The sequence below is a fragment of the Capricornis sumatraensis genome, chromosome 6 (genome assembly GCF_032405125.1).
Source record: "Capricornis sumatraensis isolate serow.1 chromosome 6, serow.2, whole genome shotgun sequence".
NCBI classification, from domain to species: Eukaryota; Metazoa; Chordata; class Mammalia; order Artiodactyla; family Bovidae; genus Capricornis; species Capricornis sumatraensis.
In genome coordinates, this window is record NC_091074.1 from 46,561,448 (window position 1) to 46,587,490 (window position 26,043).

General features: G+C 37.3%; 1 protein-coding gene across 1 annotated transcript in view; it reads right to left on the reverse strand.

Moving 5' to 3' along the window:
- Positions 1 to 26,043, reverse strand: part of UHRF2 (ubiquitin like with PHD and ring finger domains 2) — a 71,104-nt gene that overhangs the window by 20,492 nt on the left and 24,569 nt on the right. Inside the window, exons 4-6 of the mRNA XM_068974034.1 lie at positions 15,622 to 15,840; positions 5,390 to 5,499; positions 3,381 to 3,567 (exon numbers count right to left, since the gene is read on the reverse strand). Coding sequence (XP_068830135.1) covers positions 3,381 to 3,567; positions 5,390 to 5,499; positions 15,622 to 15,840 — 516 coding nt within the window. The remainder of the gene's footprint in view (positions 1 to 3,380; positions 3,568 to 5,389; positions 5,500 to 15,621; positions 15,841 to 26,043) is intronic.

A 26,043-nucleotide genomic window follows, 5' to 3' on the forward strand; every position in this document is an offset into this window, starting at 1 on the left:
CAATTAGCTTTAAAAGAAGAGAAGCAAAAAGGAAAGGAGTAAAGGAAAGATATACCCATTTGAATGCAGAATTCCAAAGAATAGTAAGGAAAGATAAGGAAGCCTTCCTCAGTGATCAATGCAAAGAAATAGAGGAAAACAACAGAATGGTAAAGTCTAGAGATCTCTTCAAAAAAACCTAGAGATACCAAGGGAACACTTCATGCAAAGATGGGCTCGATAAAGGACAGAAATGGTATGGACCTAACAGAAGCAGAAGATATTAAGAAGAGGTGGCAAGAATACACGGAAGAACTGTACAAAAAAGATCTTCACGACCCAGATAATCACGATGGTGTGATCACTCACCTAGAGCCAGATATCCTGGAATGCAAAGTCAAGTGGGCTTTAGGAAGCATCACTACGAACAAAGCTAGTGGAGGTGATGGAATTCCAGTGGAGCTATTTCAAATCCGAAAAGATCGTGCTGTGAAAGTGCTGCTCTCAATATGCCAGCAAATTTGGAAACCTCAGCAGTGGCCACAGGACTGGAGAAGGTCAGTTTTCATGCCAATCCCAAAGAAAGGTAATGCCAAAGAATCCTCAAACTACTGCACAATCGTGCTCATCTCAGATGATAGTAAAGTATTGCTCAAAATTGTCCAAGCCAGGCTTCAATAGCATGTGAACTGTGAACTTCCAGATGTTCAAGCTGGATTTAGAAAAGGCAGAGGAACCAGAGATCAAATTGCCAACATCCGCTGGATCATCGAAAAAGCAAGAGTTCCAGAAAAACATCTACTTCTGCTTTATTGACTATGCCAAAGCCTTTGACTGTGTGGACCACAACAAACCATGGAAAATTCTGAAAGAGATGGGAATACCTGACCACCTGACTTGCCTCTTGAGAAATCTGTATGCAGGTCAGGAAGCAACAGTTAGAACTGGACATGGAATAACAGACTGGTTCCAAATCGGGAAAGGAGTACATCAAGGTTGTGTATTGTCACCCAGCTTATTTAACTTCTATGCAGAGTACATCATGAGAAACGCTGGGCTGGATGAAGCACAAGCTGGAATCAAGATTGCCAGGAGAAATATCAATAACCTCAGATATGCAGATGACACCACCCTTATGGCAGAAAGTGAAGAAGAACTAAAGAGCCTCTTGATGAAAGTAAAAGAGGAGAGTGAAATAGTTGGCTTAAAGCTCAACACTCAGAAAACTAAGATCATGGCATCTTGTCCCATCACTTCATGGGAAATAGATGGGGAAACAGTGGAAACAATGACAGACTTTATTTCTTGGGCTCCAAAATCACTGCAGATGGTGACTGCAGCCATGAAATTAAAAGACGCTTGCTCCTTGTAAGGAAAGTTATGACCAACTAGACAGCTTATTAAAAAGCAAAGACATTATTACTTTGCCAGCAAAGGTCTGTCTAGTCAAAGCTTTGCTTTTTCCACTAGTCATGTATGGATGTGATGCATGCTAAATTGCTTCAGTAGTGTCCAACGCTGTGCAACCCCATGATCAGCAGCCCACCAGGCTCTTCTGTCCATGGAATTCTCTAGGCAAGAATACTGGAGTGGGTTGCTATTTCCTTCTCCATATGGATGTGAGAGTTGGACTATAAAGCAAGCTGAGCACCAAAGAATTGATGCTTTTGAACTATGATACTGGAAAAGACTCTTGACAGTCCCTTGGACTGTAAGGAGATCCAACCAGTCCATTCTAAAGGAAATCAGTCCTGAATATTCACTGGAAGGACTGATGCTGAAGCTGAAACTCCAATACTTTGGCCACCTCATGTGAAGAACTGACTCAGTGGAAAAGACCCTCATTGCTGGGAAAGATTGAGGGCAGGAGGAGAAGGGGATGACAGAGGATGAGATGGTTGGATGGCATCACCAAGTCATTGGACATGAGTTTGAGTAAACTCCAGGAGTTGGTGATGGACAGGGAGGCCTGGTGTGCTACAGTCCATGGGGTTGCAAAGAATTGGACACGACTGAGCAACTGAACTGAACTGACTGATAAAGGAAATACATCATGGTTAGTGCTATTCCAGATGAGATTAGAAGAGCCAAACCTATCAAGAGTCCAAGCAAAGAGACATTAAGTGTAAAGGTCCTGAGGCATAATAAGGAATGGTATGTTCTGAAGAACATTAAAAGTAGGCAGAGGTCGGTTCACAGACGGCAAGGGTTTAGATCTTATCCTAAATTCAACAGGAAGACATTAGGGGTTTTAAACAGGTGAGTATTCTGATTCAGGATTTAGATCATTCTGCTGCTATGGCAGGAAGGATAACTGGTGAAAGCAAGACGACTAGCTGTGCATTTACTATAGAGTTCCTGGTGACTCCGCTGGTAAAGAATCCACTTGTCAACGCAGGAGATGCCAGAGACTCAGGTTCAATTCCTGGGTTGCAAAGATCCCAGAGAAGGAAACGGCAACCCACTCCAGTACTCTTGCCTGGAAAATTCCATGGACAAAGGAACCTGGCAGGCTACAGTCCCTGAGGTCGTAGAGTCAGACACAACTGAGCATACATGCACACGCATAGAGTTCAGGGTACAGATGGGGGCTGAGCTGGGTAATGAGAGTAGAACTGTCAGATTTGCTAATGTTATTGGATATAGAGTATGTGACGAAGGAGAAGCGAGAACTGAAATCAAATTCAGCTTTTTCCTCAATAGGTGGATGAGACAAAGATTTATTTTTATTATTATTATTATGATTGAGTGAGGAGTAGGATTTCAGTGGACATGTTTGTGGAAATCAAGATCTCCACTTGGAGCCACTTATTCTGTAATACTAGTCAAGCAAGCAGTAGAATACAGGAACATAAAGTTCAGGTTTGGCTGGGTCTGAAAATATAAATTCTGAACCAATTGCTTGGTATTTAAAGTCTCATCATTGCATGAAGCCATCTAGGGAGCACTTGGGAAAATAAAAGAGGAAAGTGGTAAGAGATACAGTGGGAAAAATCAACTAAAAAACACTGTGCAAGGCTCTCTACAGTAACGTAAAGCGTCTGAAGCAAAGGAGTAATGACCAAATTTGCATTTTTGAAAGAACACAGACTCATATTGGAGAAAGGACTGGAGGGATTAAAAAACAGAGAGATCAGTTCAGAAGCTGTTGTAGTAACTGAATAAAGGTACCAATGCCAAATAACCATTAGTTATACAATTTTAAGCACTTCAGTATACATTATGCAGGCCACTCGTCTTCTAAGATGGACCGCATCTCTGCTAAGAGAAGACGTGTATCTCTCTCAATAAGTCCACCTCTTACATATTTGTATCTTTAGAAATCTACTTTTGGGGTTTCAAATACATATTGCACATTCAATTCTTACTTAGTAACAACAAAAATTCCCTGATAATCATACCAGTATTCCTCTTCAGGGACCTTATCCAAAGGAGGATTCAGGCAGTAAATATGATAGGCCATGTTACATTCATCACATAGAACTTGCATGTTGGGTTCTTGTTTTCCACCACATACATGACAGGAGCAAGAACGGCATTTCTTATTTGGGTCTCCACCACAAGAATCACATTCAGGGTCATTTTTCCCTATTAAGAACAAAATTATAGCAAGCCCAGTCTTAAAATCATTTTTATGTCTATGAATCTTATAAAGAAAAACCCATGAGAAATAGCACACAGCCTTTTTTTTTTTTTTTAACAAAGAGAACCATATGGAATAATTCAGTGCAAGACTTTAATATTCCCCAAATGTGCATCAAGATGCATAGGGGTAATGCAGTTAACTCATGGGGCATCATAAGATATATTAAAATTTCCAGTGAAATAACTGAACAAAGTTGTTCCAAAATGGAAGTGTTAGGTATCATCTGTTCTGCAGATCCAAACCTTTCCCCAGGTGGACTAAACTAGGAGGGGGTATACCTGTTAGAAGTCAGCAAATCCATTTTGGTTTTGCTATGCCCCCAACATACTCTTTATTAGTAAATACAGTACTAACAGTTGACTTTTTTTAATCTTACTTATCAATTGGTTCAGAATTCTGGCAACTTAACAGGTTCCACTTACTGCCCACCCCTCCCCTGCCAGTCTCTCCCATCTAAATCCAAAATACTTTTTTGCCAAAATGTTCATTTGAAGTTATAAAATAAACATATATACACAAAAGTCTTATAGTAATGCTCACTAACATCAAGTTAAATTTATAAGAACTATAATACAGAGATAGCCAAATATATTAAAAAAATGAAACTGCAGAATAAAGTTTTTATACAGAACTGTATAAACACACAAAGATGAATTATATAGATATAGAAAGATGTCTAGAATGACATGCTGCCAAAGGTATGTTTAGATTTCTGGTTTAGAGAGTTATCAATGGCAGTCTGGCTGTGGCTCTGAAATGGTTTCCTTACACAGAAGTTCAAAGTTGTAGCTATAACATGATTAGCATTAGGCAAAGAACATATATATGCAGATATACTGACAGAAAACACAAGAAAAACCTAGTCAATTTTTCTTTTGTGTTTTACTGAGAGCAAGTCACATTAAACAAGTTTACTCAACAAGTTACCTTTATCCCTAGAATATAACCATACAATCATACACAGAATGCCTTAAAGTTCTTAATTCAAGTCTAGATGTATTAGCATTGCAGTCTCAAAAATGAGTATGGCTTAAACCAGTACACGGAAGTCTAGTTATTAATCTGTTAAAGGACTTGTCTTGCTCTAATTCTGCACAACTGTGGTTAAGAAGAGGATAGGCAGGACTCTTTAATCTTGAATTTCTTTTGTCAGAATATATGAGACACTGGCATCGACATATGGCAAAAGCTCAATGAATTCTTCTCCACACACACACACATCAGAATTAACAGAGTATGAGACACTGTAACCTATTTGGAAAGACAGCAATTGAACTATGAAGGAAAAGACTTAGAATTTAGTCCTACCTTTGTTACTAACTAGCTGCATGAAATTACGTTACATACGAGATGAGGCTGCATTCTAACGATTACATAAACCATTCATTACCTCCCAGAAATTCAGGGCTCAACCAGGATTATTCTTCTCAGGCTCTACTAGTATAAAAATAAGGCTCATTTATTAAATATTAATCTTAAATGGCCACATTACCAAAGTGGGTTTTTTATCTGGACAGACTATAATAAAGGAAACATCAAGAAAATGGAAATAAAATGCCAAGATGAGAAAATACTCTTTGAAAACAAATTTTATCATTTGAGAAAAATCCATTAAACCAAACTGATCTTATATCAAAATGGTTGTCTTGAAAATAAATTTGTATGGTTTTTAGTATTGTACTTCCTCAAAAGTCATTCCCTGGCCAGTCAAAATGGCAATCCTGAACAATACACGCAGTCTCAGCCCGTAAGAAAGATCCATACTTAAAAACTTTCCATCTGCCAATGAAAGAGGATGGGCTCCAGGTTTCTCGATCTTGAAGATTTCATTTATGAATCTTATCTGACAGTCATTTAATTTTCCTTCAGAACCCCTGTTTAAAAAAGAAGAAAGGAAAAAAAAAAAAAGGTTAGCAAAATCTAAACCATATGCAAATTAGCAAAATATAAACCATATGCAAATAGTAATTAAAAGTCAGTTTCAAAACTCACTGAACACTATTAAAAATGGGGTAATAGCTATTCTAATCACTGAATTATTGTTTCCAGCAGTAGGAAAAGTCCAGTGATTAATATTTGAAGTTAAAATGTAACTTTAATATTAGGGGAAAAGAAATCAAGACTTAGATCATCTGGTGAGAAGACACCTATCTTGTAAATTTAAAGATACGGTAAAATGATACTCCAAATTAAAAGATTTAAACATATTTCCAATAAACATGCACATTTCTGAGTAAACAGATGACCTCATTACAAAGAAAAGTCTTTCAAATACTAAGCCATATTTTTCACAGACATATTTATAGCTATTTGCATATACTTCTTCAAAGTTTCTTGCTGTAACTATAGATTTATATAATTCTCCTTTTAATCTATCAACTTTTACTTTATATTTCTGAAGATATACAGACTAAGAATACTTAAATGTTCTTATGAAATGTCTTTCTATCTCTAGTAACGCATTTTGTATCACAAGGGTACCTTTGGTTTTTTGGGTTACTATTTGCTTGGTGACTTTTTCAAATATTTCACCTTTCTTTTAAAACTTCTAACATAGAATGCAAACAAATGCAGAAAATTTATGGACAGATGTATAGTTTAGCCAATTAAAAGGCACATATCCTTGTAATCAACAAGACAAGAGACAGGACTATCAACCCCCTCAGCACTTCACATCCTCCCTCCAAGTCAAAACCTCTTCTCTCCCTCCCATGAGTCACCTTTACCTTAATTTTCTTCAATCTTCTCACCTGTCTTCCTCCCTAAGTATATGATATAGTTCTGTGTTTCAAAAACTAAATTCCCAATCTTTTCCCTTATAACTTGTTGACGAACCCCCACCATTTGTCCTACAGTTTCCCCTGGTTTTGATTTTGATATCTTAATTCCCTAAGTTCATTTCAGTTTTTTCTGTCATTTGTGTTTCCAGTAAATCAGTAGTTGGTCTGGTGAAAAGGTCAAAAACCGTTGCTTTGAGGCATGTTTTTAAAAATGTGTACTGGAACACAGCTATGCCTATTCATTTATGTATTCTCTATGGCTGGTTTCACGCTACAGCAGCAGAGTTGAGTTGTGACAGAGACCATCTGTTGGCCAAAGGTTAAACTATTCACTATCTGGCTCTTTACAGAATAAAACTGCCGACCTTCTTCTCAATGTTTACTCAAATAGGTTCATTTTTTGAGCAAAATCATCTACAGGTCTATTTTCATCAGTAACCACCTAATTATTTAGTTGTCTTTTCCTATGATGATAGCAGCCACAGATGCTCAACGACTAGATTAATTCACTGCTGCTGCTGCTGCTGCTGCTAAGTCGCTTCAGTCGTGTCTGACTGTGCGACCCCATAGACGGCGGCCCACCAGGCTACCCCGGCCCTGGGATTCTCCAGGCAAGAACACTGGAGTGGGTTGCCATTTCCTTCTCCAATGCATGAAAGTGAAAAGTGAAAGTGAAGTTGCTCAGTCGTTTCCGACTCTTTGCAATCCCATGGTCTGTAGCCTACCAGGCTCCTCTGTCCATGGGATTTTCCAGGCGAAAGTACTGGAGTGGGGTGCCATTGCCTTCTCCAGATTAATTCACTGGGGATTGGATGTTGACATTCTAGTTCTTTCACTCCCTTTTCACTTATTTGCTGAAATAATTCCATAAAGAGAAACATGACCACATCAATTATTTGGTAACTCAGTGGTATACCTCATATAACAAATACAAATGGAATACTTTCTTTAGCAGTTAAAAAAAAAAAAATAGCTCTCAAACATTCTATGCAGTTGACCAATCAGTTTCTATATTACTATGAGTTTACATATTTGAGGTGTTTCAATCCACTTTAGTTATTATTTGCCTTATTGATGGTCAAATTGTCTCATCTTCAGCCAATGGAATCTTCCAGTTGATTCTCAAATCTTTCTGACAGGAGTTTAGCAGTCTTTGTGGGCTTTCTTGTTTTCTTCGAGACAAGATGTTCCTAGTTCTTCTTGTACATTTCTGCCTCTAGCCTGTCCTATTATCTCCAATGAAGCCTGGTTTTTTAGGTGTGTGTGTGTCTGTGTGTGTGTCTGTGTGTGTGTCTGTGTGTGTGTGTGTCTGTGCTTAAGTCTCTCAGTCATGTCTGACTCTCTGTGACCTCATGGACTGGGCCCTGCCAGGCTCCTCTGTCCATAGGGATTCTTCAGTTAAGAATACTGGAGTGGGTTGCCATGTCCTCCTCCATGGATCTTCCCAACCCAGGGATTGAACCCAGTTCTCCCGCATTGCAGGCAGATTCTTTACTGTCTGAGCCACAGGGAAGCCCAAGAATACTGGAGTGGATAAGCCTATCCCTTCACAGGGGAACTTCTCAAGCCAGGAATTGAACCAGGGTCTCCTGAATTGCAGGTGGATTTTTTTACCAGCTGAGCTATCTGGGAAGCCTTTTTTTAGGTGGAAATGGTTATTTCAAGACCACAATTTAGGGACTAAAAAGCTTATTGCAACTGGACTGATTGCTATTTTCAGGTCTTTTTAGTGGACAAACCTACAAAATTGAGACCTACACATTAATACATATACAAAGTACCTCATGAGATCATGCAAACACTTTCTGTTCAAATTCAGGACTGAAGGGAAAGTTGGCTTTTGACAAAGCAATTATTTATCTGTTTCTCTTTTCTTTCACGATCAGAAAATCCTAGTTCTCGAAGACAGCAGGGATGCCTAAATGAGAATGCTACAAGTACTTCTTTGCTTTATTCCATGTTACACATAAGACATTTTCACCAGGTGTCATCAGGATTATAGAAAATACTTAAAAATTTCTTTGTATATTTCTTTCATGTATTACAGTTATGGCTATAGTGTCATACCATAAAGCTGTTACATACTACCCATAAAGCCATTACATATTATATTTTCTCCTTTATGTACCTCCTTTAGTCCTATTTCTAGATACAGAAAATTTAACTTCAAGTTAGATGGCACTCCAAGGTAACTAGCAGAAGTAAAATCAAGTATCTGAAAGAACCCAACTTTAGTCAGTCCAATAGCAATTTTAAGATACACCCTAATTTCACAGATGTTAAAATACAGAAAAGTTCATTTCAGATTCTATGAAATACTGTATTTTCTGAATATCTATTTAAACTAGTTCTTAGAACAAGGTCTGACACACAGCAGCAAAAACAAAAATCAAAGCATTAAATTCTAATGGTATGACTGGCAAAATAACAGGCCCCAAAGATATCTGTTATCAGCCCAGGAACCTATGAATATATTACCTTACATGGCAAAAGGGACTTTGCAGACATTATGAAGTTAATAACCTTTAAATAGGATTATCTAGATAGACCAAAGGTAATCATGGGGGGATCTTGAAAGTAGAAGAGCAAAGAAAGAGCCTGAAGAAGATGTGACTAAAAACTAATAGTCAAAGATACAACTTTGTTGGCTTTAAAAATGGAGGAAGTAGGCCATAGGCCAAGGAACTGGGAGATCCCTACAATCTTAAAAAGCAAGGAAATATATATATATTTTTTCAGAGTGTCCAAAACGGAACACAACTCTGCTGATACTTTTAGCCCAGTGAATTCTGTAAGTCTTCTGCCTTACAGAACTGTAAAATAGTAAGCTGTATTATTTAAGCCACTGCTGCTGCTGCTAAGTCGCTTCAGTCATGTCTGACTCTGTGTGACCCCATAGATGGCAGCCCACCAGGCTCCGCCATCCCTGGGATTCTCCAGGCAAGAACACTGGAGTGGGTTGCCATTTCCTTCTCCAATGCATGAAAGTGAATTCACTCAGTCATGTCCGACTCTTCACGACCCCATGGACTGCAGCCTACCAGGCTCCTCCGTCCATGGGATTTTCCAGGCAAGAGTACTGGAGTGGGTTGCCATTGCCTTCCCCGATTTAAGCCACTGAAGTCTGTGGTAATTTGTTACAGCAATAATAGGAAACTAATACAAGTAGGGCAAGAGAGAATAATAAATGTCAGGTGATAATCAGTATCATAAACAAATTAAGTTAGACTAAAGGAGAATTTAAGTAACCCATGCCGGGTGTGTATGATTTTACATAGCATGATCAAGAAAGTTGTCTTTCAAAGTGATGTTTGAATAAAGAAATAAAACGAAAGACAAAGCCAGTCAATGAATACCAGTATGGAGCAGACCAGTGAAAGGAAACGGTCAAGGGCACACGCTCTGAAACAGGAGTACATCTGTATGATTAAGCAACACAAGGAGGCCAATACGATTGGAAGACAGTGAACTCTGATTTAACTTGATATAACTTGATATGGACATCAAGTTTATAAATCTGTAAAAATGGCACATTCAATAATAAAATCATCACTAGAGATGTTATGATAAACAAGTATAGATAAAATTTAGTAAATGAAACCCTATAAAAAAGACGCAAAATATGCTATGTATATTCATAGTTTGAGTGAGGTTAAATTTTTTTGCTATAGGATTCAAATTCTACTTAGGAAACTCTAATCTAGTATAATTTCATGTAGTATTAAGTATACAAGAGTAAGTGAACAAGTTTAAAAAATGGATTTAAACTCTACACTTCTATTTTCTTCAAAGCTCAAATAGAAATGACAAGTGAAAAATAGAATGTGTTAACTAGAATTAGATAGTTTAAGCATATTTGCCTTTTGGAACTCACATTAAAAATTAGAAACAATAATGAACTTTAACTCCAAGTTCCCTTATCATATCTCCAAGGCAGATTAAAAATCATGTCCTCTATTTGCTTCTTCCTTTGCACCTTATAGTTCTATATAATCATTACAGGAAAAGAAAAAAAAAAACTTTGTACAAAGAAAACTCAGCCCCAAAGACCTTAACTGAGAAGTTCTAATAAACATTCAAGAAAAGGACACAAATTCTACCATAAAATAGAAAAATATTACAGCACACTATTTTTATAAAATTAACATAATTTGTAAAGGATAGCTAGATAGGAAAGATAATATACAGATTTCACTCACTAACTCAAATGGAAAAGTCCTACACAAAATACTGTCAAGCCAAATCCAGGAAAGCATACCTAAAAAATACCTGTCAAACACTGTAAGTATTGGTAAAATGTTCAACAAAGTTTTTTCTTGGCGATCAGGGTGGGAAGAAAAATAAAAGATACTTACTTCACCACCTCCTTCTAACCACCAAGCGGCAACTGGTGAATGAGGACAAAGTTAGAGATCAAAGGAAAAAGAACACATAAATGTAATTCATGGAGAAGGGAACGGCAAACCACTCCAATATTCTTGCCTGGGAAATTCTATGGACAGAGGAGCCTGGCAGGCTATAGTCCGTGGGATCGCAAAGAGTTGGACACAACTGAGTGACTAACACAAACCTAATTCACAGATTATGATTACAATCATAAAAACACCAAAACAACCTACATGTAAATTAAAATTAATAACTCTAGTAAAGCTAATCGATCCAAAATCAAAGATTATTTACATACCAGTAAGAAAGAAAAATGAAATTTATTTATTTATAACAAGTGCTACCTGAGGCTAAGTAAGAATAAAAGACACATAAGATCAGACCTCTAGAGAGAATTCTACCAGGCTGAGTCATATAATTGTCAACATTCAAATATTTTGAATCTATAAAAACATTTCATATGGTCCAATCTAATAAAAAGGGCTTCCCAGGTGGCACCAGGGGTAAAGAATCCACCTACCAATGCAGAAGACACAGGGACATGGGTTCAATCCCTGGGTTGGGAAAATCCCCTTGAGAAGGAAATGGCAACCTATTTGATTATTCTTGCCCAGAAAATCTCATGGACAGAGGAGCCTGGGGGTGGCTACAGTCTATGGGATCACAGAGTCAGACATTACTGAGCGCACATGCCTAACCTAATAAAAACATGACAAAATCACATTAAAGGCCTAAATAAATGCAAAGAAATCACACCCATAGATTAGATTTAATCCTGTACCTCTCAAATTCCTAATGGTTTTTATGTAGGTGTTACCAAGGTGACTAGAATGCTCTGTCATATTATGAAAGTATGAAACTTATGTAAGGATATACAAAATAAACCAATGACACAAAATAGATACATCCATACATCAGATGGATGAATGGCCTTTTAAATGAATGATGCCAGGAAAAATGATTATTCACATGTATTAAGGCAAGTTTACCTCACATTGTATCAAAAAACCTACTTCAAGTGGGTTAAAGAGCTAAAGAAAGCTGGTATTAAGCTTTCATAAGGTAATAATGGAGAATATAATCTATGAGTAGGACGAAGTTTCTCCCCTCTGCTCCACTCCATGTTTTACTGAGATATAACCAATGTACAATTGTCTAAGTCTAAGGTATACCAGACCACCTGACCTGCCTCCTGAGAAATCTGTATGCAGGTCAAGAACCAACAGTTAGAACTGGACATGGAACGAGAGATTGGCTCCAAATAGGAAAAGGAGTACGTCAAGGCTGTATATTGTCACACTGCTTATTTAACTCATATGCAGAGTACATCATGAGAAATGCTGGGCTGGATGAAACACAAGCTGGAATCAAGATTATTGGGAGAAATATCAATAACCTCAGATATGCAGATGACACCACCCTTATGGCAGAAAGTGAAGAGGAACTAAAGAGCCTCTTGATGAAAGTCAAAGAGGAGAGTGAAAAAGTTGGCTTAAAGCTCAACATTCAGAAAACAAAGATCATGGTATCTGGTCCCATCACTTCATGGCAAAGAGATGGGGAATCAGTGGAAACAATGACAGACTTTATTTTGGGGGGCTCCAAAATCATTGCAGATGGTGACTGCAGCCATGAAATTAAAAGATACTTGCTTCTTGGAAGAAAAGTTATGACCAACCTAGACAGCTTATTAAAAAGCAGACATATTACTTTGCCAACAAAGGTCTGTCTAGTCAAAGCTAGACATGAAGTTTTTCTAGTAGTCATGTATAGATGTGAGAGTTGGACTATGAAGAAAGCTGAGCACCAAAGAATTGATGCTTTTGAAGTGTGGTGCTGGAGAAGACTTGAGAGTCCCTTGGACAGCAAGGAGATCCAACCAGTTCATCCTAAAGGAAATCAGTCCTGAATATTCATTGGAAGGACTGATGCTGAAGCTGAAACTCCAACACTTTGGCCACCTGATGCGAAGAACTGATTCATCTGAAAAGACCCTGATGCTGAGAAAGATTGAAGGTGGGAGAAGGAGATGACAGAGGATGAGATGGTTGGATGGCTCATCACAGACTCAATGGACATGAGTTTGAGTAGGCTCCAGGAGTTGGTGATGGACAGGGAGGCCTGGTGTGCTGCAGTCCATGGGATCATAAAGAGTCAGCCATGACTGAGCTACTGAACTGAACTGAAGGTGTACAACATAATGACTTAATATACAGAAAAGTGATTACCACAAAAAGATTAGTTAACATCCAACACCGCACAGTTACAAATTTTTTCCTTGTGATGAAAATTTTTAAGATCTACTCTCTAAGCAGCTTTCAAATATACAGTACATTATTAACTATAGTCACCATGCTATACATTATATCCCTAGAACTTGTATATTATATAACTGCAAGTTTGTACCTTTTAACCACTCTCACCCATCTCCCACCCTGACTAACCCTCAGAAGGTTTCTTAAATCAAGATACAGAAACTATAAGCATTAGGGGTAATTTTTGATAAATTCGGCAACCTAAAATTAAGACTACTATTCAAACATAGGAAACAAAGATAAGCCACAGAACTGAAGTAGGTATTTTCTCCACATATAACTGAAATGGTCAAGTCCATAACTAGAACTCCTAAAAATTCAATGAGCGACTACCTAATTAACTACAACATACACCAATGCTTGAAACAGGATCCTTAATGCTTGAAACAGGATTCTTACAAGAGATACCCAAATAGCCAATAAACATACGGTTCTCAAACTCATTAATAGTCAGGGAAACGTAAATTAACACCACAATAGTGTATTATTAGAAACTCACCTGAGTACCAAAAACTCAAGTCCGACAAAATTAAGTGTTGTTAAGAATGCAGAGCAATTTGAACTCACTATGGTCGAAGTGGAATCTGGTACAACCACTTAAATATTTGGTTCTATCTACTAAAGTTAGAGATGCACAAGTTCTACAATCAAGTGATTCTATTTCTAGAAAAGACTCACCCAACAGAAACTAACACACATAAGCACCAGGACAGAAGTATAATGTCATGAAAGCACTGTCTGTAACAGCACCAAACTCTTTTCAGTGAAGGGAAAAGATTTCTAACAATGAAAAAAAATTCCCATCCACAAGCCAAAGTGATTCCTTTTTTGGCTCCTGTATCCTTAACAAGCCTAGTGAAAACCTATATGACAGCAAACATAAGCCTTTATATAGGACAGTGTGTTTTATTTTGGGACAGCACTCAAATACCACCATTTTCTCATGAGTAAGTATTTGCCTATCTATAATTTCCACTCAATCTTATCTGTAGTCCCTAAAGCCAGAGTGCTCCACTAACTGTACCTCAGAATTACTCAGGAAAACGTCTTAAATAGCAAGCGTTTTTAGCTCAATGTTACGAGTACTGCTGTGTATACATCCCTTTTTTTTCACTTCCTACACCTACGTACATTATAAGAATCTCTATATAACTAATTTATGTAGATGCTTTCTCCTTTCCTTCATGATTTGTATCCATGTCAGAATTTCAAGCTACTTAGAAATCTGTTAATTGAGTTATTACATCCTTAGCCTGACAACAGAATCACACTTGTGTTTGCACAAAGTTCTAAAAAAAAAAGTTCACAATCTTTTTATCTTAGGAGTCAGCAGACTTTTCCCACGAAGGGTCAGAGAGTAAATAGTTTAAAATTCTGTAAGTTTTATTTTTGCAGCCACTCAACAATGCTGTTGAGTACACAGACAAAAAAGCCAGTTTTAGCTAAAACATAAATGGGCACTGCTGTGTTCCAATAAAAATTTCTTTTCATAAAACAGTAGCCAATGGGCCACAGTTTACCCACCTCTCATTATATTACTCATTACAGGCAGATGCTTAACCTTAGATCTGTCACCTCAACGGTAAACTAGATATACATGTATCCCTTATATGTATGCACAGTGCATAATCAGTTAACCAGGATTTAACAAATATGTTAGTTTGGCTGCTTCTCTTAAGTAAAAGAAAACTGTCAGGGTCATTCTAGTGTCCGCAATGCTCAACACAAAAAATGTACTTTTAAGAATTCATTCTAAAGAAAAATGCACAGAAGTGCATACACAAGGTTTTTACTTAAGCATCATGATAAAGAATTGGAAATACTTTAGCAGACTTTTTTTTAAAAGTAAATTAGTGACTATTTCTCAAATACATTTTATTCAGAAGAACTGAACACAAAACAGTGTTGACATTTTTCCAAGTGTAAAAAGGTAGCTTTGAAACAATGCATAGTACTTGAATCACTTGAAGGAAACATCTAAAAGTATTTCTTAAAGAATTAACAATGGAAGCATCTGAGTGATATGAAATCTTGGGTGATATTTCATGTTTTGAATCCTTTTCAAAGGTGGTTTTAAGTTTCTAAGTTAAATAAAATTACTATAAAGGAAAATTTTTGTTAGTCTTTCAAGTCCAGCAGACAGCTGGCTAGGTAGACATTCATTTCTATTCTATCAATAGATCTTCACAGCAAACATAGCTATTGAAACATGTCTGTATATTATTGGTTTAGCCTAGTAGAATCTTGTACAGTAGACAAAAATTTCTCTAATAACATGTTCAATTGTTTCCAAGGTGCTTTCAAATAATACCTTCAGCCTTAAAGTAGCAATGGAGATTTAAGGGTCATTCTTAATAAAAAATTCAAGAAATCTATTAAAAAGTTTTCCTCTAGTATGGAAATTTCCATCTTTCATGGATTTCATCTTTTTTTAAATTAAAGAACATGCGCTTAACACTTAAAAATTACATTTCTTAATTCAGTAATTAAACGGCATCAGTGAAGAGAATCTTACCCCAAGAAAACAGTCACACGAAGTTCTTTTTTGGTCCTTGAGATTGTCTTCAATGTAGTGATTTCTGCATCAAACCAAAATCCTCTATTACTAGGACTTTCTACATTGTAATTAACCATTACCACATCACCAACATTCAGTTCATTCCATCTCAAAGTGGTTCTAGCTCGTGGTCGAAGATCCTTGACATTTATTTCTACAGTACCACTTTCCGGATATCTGAGGAGAAAGAATCACAGAACACTGCTTATGATTATGATTATCAGCATGGAAGACTAAAATTATATGTATAAAAGCGTAATAATTTTATTCTTAATGGCACTTAAGTAAATGATATTTATTTCTGATTTTAAATGCCAGAATAAACAAGTCTTGTTAAAATCTTAATATGTCATTCTTAACTAGCTTGGGGAGGGAGGTGATGGGGAATGGATGAGTAGAGATAGGTAAAAAAAACAAGTTATTCTTTTCTACATTTTCTTAACCCACATTTAAAAATTACTTTAGTAAGACTAGATGCTCATCTCTTCCTGAACTTGGAACTAGTTTATCCAGCTCTGCCATTTGCTTTATGCATAATAAGAATATGCATGAGTGCTAAGTTGCTTCAGTCATGTCTGACTCTGTGCGACTCTCTAGGCTGTAGCCCATTAGGCTCCTCTGTCCATGGGATTCTCCACCCAAGAATCTTGGAGAGACATGCCCTCCTCCAGGGATCTGCCTGACCCAGGGATCGAACCCACGTCTCCAAAGTCTCCTGCACTGGCAGGCAGGTTCTTTACCTCTAGCGCCACCTGGGAAGCCCATGCACAAGAATTCCCGTAGAATCTTGATCTTACTTTAATTTCTAAAGGTTTAACAAACCTAAACCTGACTTGAACTTAAAAGGTTCCTCAATTTGGGGCCTAACATCTGGTATCCACAGGCAAAAAGAGCAATGTAACAGTCCACAGTGGTTTCTGTAACATTAATAAGATCTGTTGTCTTTATGTATTGCTTGCTAGTAGAGGGATAAGGAAACAAGTAATTTCTGGTTCCTGCTCTTAGAAAACTCAATCTCCTCGGGTAGGTCAAACTACTATAGCAGTGGTTCTCAAAGCAGTGGTTCCATTTGGGAACATGCTATAAATGCAAACTCCTAACTCCACTTCTGATCTGACTCAAACCCTGGGAGTGAGGCCCAGTGGTCTATTTTCACAAATCCTCTCAGCAATTCTCAAGCATACTCAAGTTTGATAAGCTACTGTGCTATATAGAAACACAAGAATAGTTAAATATCACAGCATTTTGTGACGGCATTAACAAGGTAGTAACTAAGAGAAGAGACCATTAACCCTTAACTAATTGAGTGGCCTACTCAAAATGGAAGTGAGCCTGAAGTTGGAAGCAGCTCTAGCAGCTTGTCTCGGTTCTTCCAAATCAAATAAGTACTATGCAGGCCTAGGACTCTCACAGTATGTCTAACTTATTTATAATAAATGGATATTAATCCTGGTGATATTTTAATCAATCAGTTTAATCAAATTTCTTCAAATTTTAGTTAAGCAGAGAAGAAAAAAGAAAAAAACTCTCAGACTTGCAAGGGGCCTTAAAAAGGGTCTGGTCCATTCACCCTCAGGTGCTGCAATGCCCTTTTACCACAAGCCTCCGAGCAACCTCTACTTGGACAGTGAGAAGAGGGCAGCTCTAACTCCAAAAAAAGTCACTTTGTTTTCACATAACTCTGACATAGGAAACAGAATATACTTGATACTGGACCAAAGATAAACACAATGAGTTTCACAGCTTAAGTGCCAAGAAGAAATCTACACACCGTCTCCACTAAAGACCTAATCCTTGATAGTCTAAGTTGGTCACCCTGCCACCCTTTAAGTATAAAACATTATAAATGAATTTCCTTCAACTTACATAAGGTTTTGAATCCTTTATCATCCTGTTTTTTCACTCAAAATATGTTCTATTTTCAACCTGTCTGGGTTTAAATTCCATTTTAGCTTTCTGCTACTGTGTATCCTTGGGAAAGTTACCAACTTCGCTGTTTTAGTTTTACCTGTGTTTAGTTTACACATGACTCTCTCTCATGTGTAAAACATACCTCGTGGTTAATTAACTAGCCCATATGGTTGTTTTGAAAACTAAAATGGTGAAGACTTTTAACTAGCTATTTTAGGGCTTTTCTAAAGTAGTGAATGTGTTTCCTGACTCAATATTCTTAAGGCCATAAATGATAGAAAACTATTCTTTTATATGAGATCCTTTTCTCAGCTGTAACATGATTTTTACATCCTGACATTATCATATACTCCTGTGTGATTAATATAGGGAAAAAAGGGTATTTCACTGGCAAGAACTCTCCATTTGCCTATGATTAGATACCAAGAATGGAAATATTTTAAACAAGTCTTAAAATCATATATAAAATCATGTTTACTGGAGATGAGTCAAAATAAACCATTCCCTACATCAAAGGAATTTAAGCTATGTTTGCCCTGAAACTAAGTTTGTATGAGTTCAGAACAGAATTACATTGTAGAGCATATAAATACACAGTCTTTATGTATAGTGTGTAAAAGTCATGAAAATGAAGTATACTTTTTCTAATGCTACCCAGAGATGTTAAATCAGCTGCTAAGTAAGAAGACATAGAAAAGACCCATAAAACTATTTTTACCAAAGTCAAGAACACGCTGAGGCTCCATTATCACTTTTATTCTTCTCCTTAGCATCTTCATTTACACATATCTTAATATCACACAGGATGACTCAAATGCTCTATTCTAACCCAAATTTCTCTTCAGATTCATATATCCAACTACATCTCTAACATGTATTTCAGGAGCACCTCAAATTCAAGAAATTCCCCCATCCTCTAATCTGCTGATGCTCAGTATTCTTCACTATTTTTCATACTCCCAGTAACTGAAGTTACCTCCAATTTCTCCATCATTACTAAGTCCTCCTTATGCATACTGTCAACACTTTAATTGTAACTCTATATCCTCAGTAAAGGCCTGCATTTCTCTGAGGCTGTCAAGGCCAATTCATCTCCCTGTTTTAGACTCCTTAGACTCCACCATTCTTTTGCCAAAGACTCTAAAACACAGATCTACTTAAAACATTTTGTGAAGCCTGATAATAATGTGTTCATAAGCTGTAGAAAAACAGGCATTCTCAAACACTGCTGATGGGAATACAAACTGGTATGGTCTCCCTGAAGAGGGGAATTTGGCAATATCCAGCAAAACTGCCTATGTATTTACCTTTTGATCCAGGAATTCTATCTACTCTAGGAATCCATCCCAAACATTAAGAAACAAAACACCCCATGAAAAGACACACACAGAAGGCTGCAACTATCTGTAACAGCAGGACTAGAAATAACCAAATGTCCACAATAGGAAACTACTTACTACATGATACAATTATATAATGGAAAGAATATGACATTTGCTGGAGTGATACATATATATGGAGAGATATATTAACTCAAAAAACCCAAGATGCAAACAATATTTATCTTCTACCTATTAAGTATGTGTTGAAATAAATATATTTGTACATGGGCTCCCCACCCCGTGCTAGTGGTAAAGAACCTGCCTGCCAATGCAGGAGATACAGTAGACTCAGATTGAATCCCTGGGTCAGGAAAATCCCATGGAGGGGGGCATGACAACCCATTCCAGTATTTGTGCCTGAAGAATAGGTTCCCAGGTGGCTCTGTGGTAACGAATCCACCTGTCAATGCGGGAGACATGAGTTTGATCCCAGGGTTGGGAAGATCCCCTGGAGGAGGAAATGGATACCCATTTCAATATTCTTGCCTGGAAAATTTCATGGACAGAGAAGCCTGGTGGGCTACAGTCCACGGGGTTGCAAAAGAGTCGGACACGACACATATACATATGTATATATGTACATATATAAGTCAGTGTATATATGTGTGTATATATGTGTGAGTATACATGTCATCACACACAAATATGTATATTTTGACATAAAAGGATAAACCAAAACTCATTTATTTACCACAAAAAGAGATAAGAAATAGGCTAGAAGGAACCAAGATGGACACTGTTTTTCTTAATGTACTTATTGATGTTTTTCCTTGAGAACCTATAATGTTTCAAATGATCATAAATTTACAAAATGTGATAAATCGCTAGAGATCAAAAGCAAAATGAAAAAAGTGGCTTAAATACAAACTCTTAAGTGACTTGAAAATACACTAAATTAACTCTATATTCCTAGTGGAGTTATACTTCTCTACTAAGGACAAAGTAAAAAATACACCAACTTTTCACTAATATTGTTTGCAATAGTAGCACTGTTAGTCTGAAACCATCATATGAGTAGAATAAAGCAGGGTAACGCTGACATTATCAGAACTATGATTCTCGAGTAAGAGAAAAAATAAAAGATTAAATGATAGCCCTTCAACTCTAAAATTAATTGGAAGTATCAATACAAACATTTCTTAGCTGTTTCCAATGTGAAGACCTAGAAACACGATCAAAGCAAGTATCAATGAACAGCTGACTATACACTCTAAAGAACCAAAGCTCCTTAAATGGCTGAATCCAGTCCTGGGCAGGAAACAGGAGAGCTTGGGACATCCTGTTGTACCTGAGTGTAAAGAAATCCTCATTAAGTCAGGTTCAACTTGAAGGAGCTTCCACAGGCCAGAGATGAGACAACTTGGGCACCACAAAGAGCTGAGTTAGATTAAAGCAAGTATTAAAATCCATTAGTTCACATGATACTTAGTAAAAATCTCACTGACCTTGGAGGATCCTTTGGAGGATGCTAGGGAATTTACTCACTCTGAACACTGAAAAAGTTCAACAATTGATAGTTTATTCTACCTTTCATATATGAATCAACTGTTAAGGAAAGTTCTTTATGAAAGAGCTATATAGCTAACAAATGAAGGAAAGAGAACTATTACCATTGTTACTACATTTCATTACACAGCAACAATAGGTAAAGGTTATGTGGGTGCTCAGTCACTCAGTCGCGTCCAACTCTTTGTGACCCTATGAACTACAGCCCCCCAGGTTCCTGTCCATGGAATTTTCCAGGCAAGAATACTGGAGGAGGTTGCCATTTCCTACTCCCAGGGGGTCTTTCCTGGCCCAGTGATCAAACCTGCATCTCCTGCATTGGCAGGCAGATTCTCTTCCACTGCACCACCTGAGAAGGTAAAGGTTAATGGCTACTAAAACCATTAAAAGCTGGCAGCAAATTTCACAATGGATTTATCAGACTGACAACACCCAAATCTTACAACAAAAAAAGAAAGGGGAAGCAGGTATTATACATTTCTCAATGTCATGCAACAGGTAAATATATGGATGGTTCTGCATCCATAGAGTCAACCAATCACTGTTGGAAAATAACGAGAAAAATATTCCAGAAAGTTCCAAAAAAGCAGAAGTTCAATTTGCCAGGTTCCAACAACTATTTATACAGCATTTTTTTTTTTCTTCCAAATGTTTTATTTATTGGACACACAGGACGTGGGATCTTAGTTCCCCAACCAGGGATCAAACCTACTCCCTCCATTGGGAGCTCAGAGTCTTAACCACTGGACCATCAGGGAAGTCCCAATACAGCATTTACATTGTATTTGGGCTTCCCTGGTGGCTCAGACAGTAAAGAATCTGCCTGCAATGCAGGACATGTGAGTTCGATCCCTGGGTTGGGAAGATCCCCTGGAGAAGGGAACAGCTACCCACTCCAGTATTCTGGCCTGGAGAATTCCATGGACAGAGGAGCCGGGTGGGATATAGTCCAAGGGGTCACAAAGAGTCAGACACAACTGAGCACTTTTACTATATAGTATTTACAACTATTTACAGAATATCTACATTGTATTAGGTATTACAAGTAATCTAGACATGATTTAAATAAGAGGATGTGTATAGGTTATACCCCAAAAAGTCATTTAAGAAATTTGAGCATTCATGGATTTTAGTATGCACTGGGGTCCTGGAACCAATGCCCTATGAATACCAAGGGATGACTGTATAAGCTTTCAGGAAACTAACATTAACAGAAATGTGATCAGTAAAGTCCCAACTGTGGGAAAACTGAATAAACTGTCACTTGCATAAACAAATAATAAGGAGAAAAAGAAAAAAGTAGGGGGGATCTGTAGGTTGAGACTTAACGTAGCAACTACATGCAATGGATGAATCTTAATGTTATCCTTATCTGTACATTCTAAGAATATATTTTAAAAACAAATAAGTCTGAACATTGACTGGTCATTTGATTTTAAGGAATCATTGTAAATTTCAGGTGTGTGTTTTTTTTTTTTAACATGCTGGGGTCTCCAAGTCAGGTTCAGTGATTTGTTGGGGGAACTCACAGGTCTCATTCTCACAGAAGAGCACACAGTTCTTCCCATAGCTATGATTTACTATAATGAAAGGATACAAAGCAAATTCAGCAAAGGAAAAAAAACATAAGGTCAAGTCCAGAGGAAACCAGGTACAAGCTCAAGCAGTCCATTCCCAGTAGTCACACAAAATGTGCTTAATTCCTTCAGCAACAAATTCTGCAACATGTGTTATAATGTTGTCTACCAGGGATGTGCAGTAAAGAATGCTCAAGAGTTTTATTAGGAATTGATCACATCAGCATTCAATGCCTAGCACAAACCAAAATTCCAGACTCTCAGAAGCAGGTATTCAACATAATCCATATTTCTTTTGTAGAGCTTATGCATAGTCAACCATTTTTATCAAGGAATGAGAATTCTCCTGAAAGTTAGCTTCCCAACACCAGCCAAAAGTCAACCACATATCGACCCTTCAAAAAGTAGTAAATCTCTGGCTTGATGTTAGCTCTCTTCTGCACACTTTTAAAGAATCCATTTAGCTATTTTCTCAGTTGAATGCTCTTAAGATGTCAACAACAAGATGAACCAGGAAAGAGTGTGGCCTTGGCTCAAACACTGTAACAGATCTCAAAAGTGCTGTGATTAAAAGTTGTCAGTTAACTGCAATCATTCCCTGTAGGTCAACAAGTTCTGTGTTGAAGATCTGAGCAGTGTGCCCACCGTAGCTGCTAAGGCTATTTTTGGTTGAAAACACTTAAAATTGGGGACTTGCTCCAAAATAATCCAGTGGTGGTACCTGGGGATGCTGGCAGGGACTGAACAAGATTGGCCAGGAGGTCAAAATGAGTAAAGATAGGTGATGAGTTCATTATACTTTCTCTCAACCTCTGCATAAGATTTCTACAATAAAAAATAAAATGCTTTGTGCTTCAAGTTCAGGCAAAAGGATCTTCCCACTTTTTTAAAGTTTTCCCACAGGTGAACGAAACTCAAAGTTAACACTCAAGGCTTACAATGAGGACAAGCAGCCTCTGGTTCCAGCCCACTACACTTCTGATTTCTACTCCCCAGATGCAACTGTTTAACTTTTAGCTATTTTTGTTCACCTCCACATTTACATTTAAGCAATGTGCTTACATTGCTTTTTACTTCAAACTTATTCTACCCACCCCTCATGTACAGCTCATTTGCCTCCATCCTCCTCTTTCTTACACTTTACTAACACAAGGCACTGCTCTAAGTGTTAACATTATTTACCTCTTAGGACAGAGATAGATATTATTCTATCCCCATTTCACAGACAAGGCAGAGAAGTTATTTGGAAAGAAGAAGCAGAGGCATGACTTAAACTGATCACCTGGCTCTAGACTCTTGCAATGACTGATGAACTTGCTTGCTCTTAAGCACATTAAACAAAATGAGTTGTCTGTACATATCAGTATTTTTTCTTTATTATCTTGACTAAATATTAATAAGTGTTCACAGCTAACTAATGAAGTATGCTTTAATTATACATCCGCTCTTCCACAGCTTTGTTTTCTATTGTGTACTTAAGTTTTCTTTTTGGTTGCTACTTGCTTAGTTTTCTATTTACATATGGTAAAGAACCTGCCTGCAATGCAGAAGACCCAGGTTCGATCTCGAGGTCGGTAAGATCCCCTGGAGAAGGAAATGGCAACCCACTCCAGTATTCTTGCCTGGAGAATTCCATGGACAGAGGAGCCTGGTAGGCTACAGTCCATGGGGTCACAAAGAGTCAGACACAACTGAGTGACTAACACTTTCACCATTAATTACCCCCATTCTGCCACAGCTGTTAAAACTCCACTGTGTTCAGACATTTCAGGTATTCTACTAATCTTCTGGGTTGCAAAACATTTTCTAAATACCTCTGTCCTATTCTTATCTGGACAGCCTACTCTTCATTGATATCATGCTGGGATCTCCTATCATTACTTCTTGTGTTGAATCCTATTTCCCAAATACCATGTTTTCCTCTTTCTTGACTTAAGCCTTGAATGTGGTAGAAGTGATTAAAATGCTCTTTCATATAAATAAATCTTTTTGTTCTCAGTTTTTTCCGTGTGTGTGTGCTCAATCGCTTGTGTCCAACACTTTGTCACCCCATGGATATGCCGACCTCCAAAGTACCTGGTAAATCCAAGATCCGAACCTTCCTAAGGTTCTTCAACACAATGCACTTGCTTGTTGTTGGCTTACACTCAGGTTTCAGCTCTTTATGGCCTGCTAAGTTAGGCATCATTTACCCATTAGCTTCTTACCTTTCAAAAGTTTGCTGTTTTCTCTTCTGTGTCTTACTTCTACCACATTTTTTTTTTGTCCTCAGGGGCTTATGCCTTTATTCTTTTACTGTCTTCTAGGAGGGTTTAAGAAGGAGTGGAGACAAACATGCATCTTAATCTGCCACATTTAACTGGAAATCTTTATTCACCTTTAGTTTGGTTTCTTATTACTAACCATGTATCTTCTGCACTCCACCCATACTAGTCTACCCTCAGGCAATGCCATATTTCCTATCTCCTTATCCCGGTATCCTAGCATCCTCCTCCGTCAGGAATACAGAATTACCTTCTCTACCTTATATTCTCAGAACTTAAGGTATTCTGAAAGCTAGGTGTGCGTACTTCTATCACATCTCACACTGTAAAATACCAAGTTTTCACTAAGAAGCAGGTACCATGTTCAAACTTTGGTGTGTTTGGGATGTAACAGGCTAACAAATGTTTGGAAACATGCAACTCATTAAATGAAAAAATCTTTTATATAACTAAAGCTCTTGAAAAAAATGTAATAAATCAACTATGACCACTGTGTTTTAGGATAGTTAAGTGGCAATGAAGAACTCTATACAGAGATAACAAAAAGGTACTTTAAAGATTACGTTTTTGGAGTTCTTAAAAAGCAATCTCTAACACAACATTCCCTGCCTCCCATGGCATCAAAGGGCTGAAGATAAGCACTACAAATTGATCCAAGCACTGACTTCTTCCAGCATTAGCACTGAGGAAGACTGCAGGAGACTGCATGAAATATTTTGGAAAGTGCTGGAAGCTTAAAAAAAAATTCTAAAACAGGGCTCAAGATATCCCTCAAAATCTGAAGCAGAGAGGTAGGAACATATCAAAGCTGACTCTATCTAGACTGTGCCATGAGCCTACATACAGATATGCAAAGATGAGACTAGGGTCCTTTTTTTCTAATTACACTTCATGCCCTCCTGTTCTCAGAACCTGAAGTCAAGTTATTATCCTAACAGAGATGTAAGACAGACTATTCCAGTTAGCTACTTTGCATCTGTGAGAGTAGAGAAACACTTTGGTGTTATACAGCCTATATTTTCAGATAAACCTTAAATATCCCTAAGTTTTTTCTTCCCAGTAACATTTTCATTGCTCTACATACTCTTCAGGTATCTTTTAGAGCTATCCTTCAGTATAAGCTTTATCCTGAACTATGTGACATTTTAACAAAATCCAACTGTGTTCTCAATTAGCAAATTGAGTAAAACCTGGGGAATTAAACTACAAGGAAATTGATTAAGCACAATTTTTACAACAGGTTTGTTATAAGAAAGTAAAAGTACATTTCCTTAGGTGACTTGTAAGCTAACTAATCATTTTATAAGATTCAAACTGTATTAAGCAAAGTACTGTCACTGCAACCTTCTTTCAAAACATGGCTTCTTGGGGTTAAAATGCTTAAATAAGGACAACATTCATCTGGAGGCATGTTCTAATTTAGCCAATCTTTAATGTCATACTACATGCAAAAAGAGAGCATTTTTTAATCTAATAAGTAGCACTGCTAACTTTCACACCTTAAATGTAAAGCTTACTCACAGATAAAAATAACTTACTTAAAACTGCTTACAGTAGGACTTAAATACACACATGGAAATAAAACTCATTTGTACAACATGTTAACAATGGTGTATAACTTTTAATTGTTAAAACAATGTAATTATGTTTAAAAATAGCTATGCCAAAGGTAAATTATTTTAGAGTACTTACCAAAATAACTTGGTCTTATTAATAAATTAAAAGCAGAAAGTTTGACTA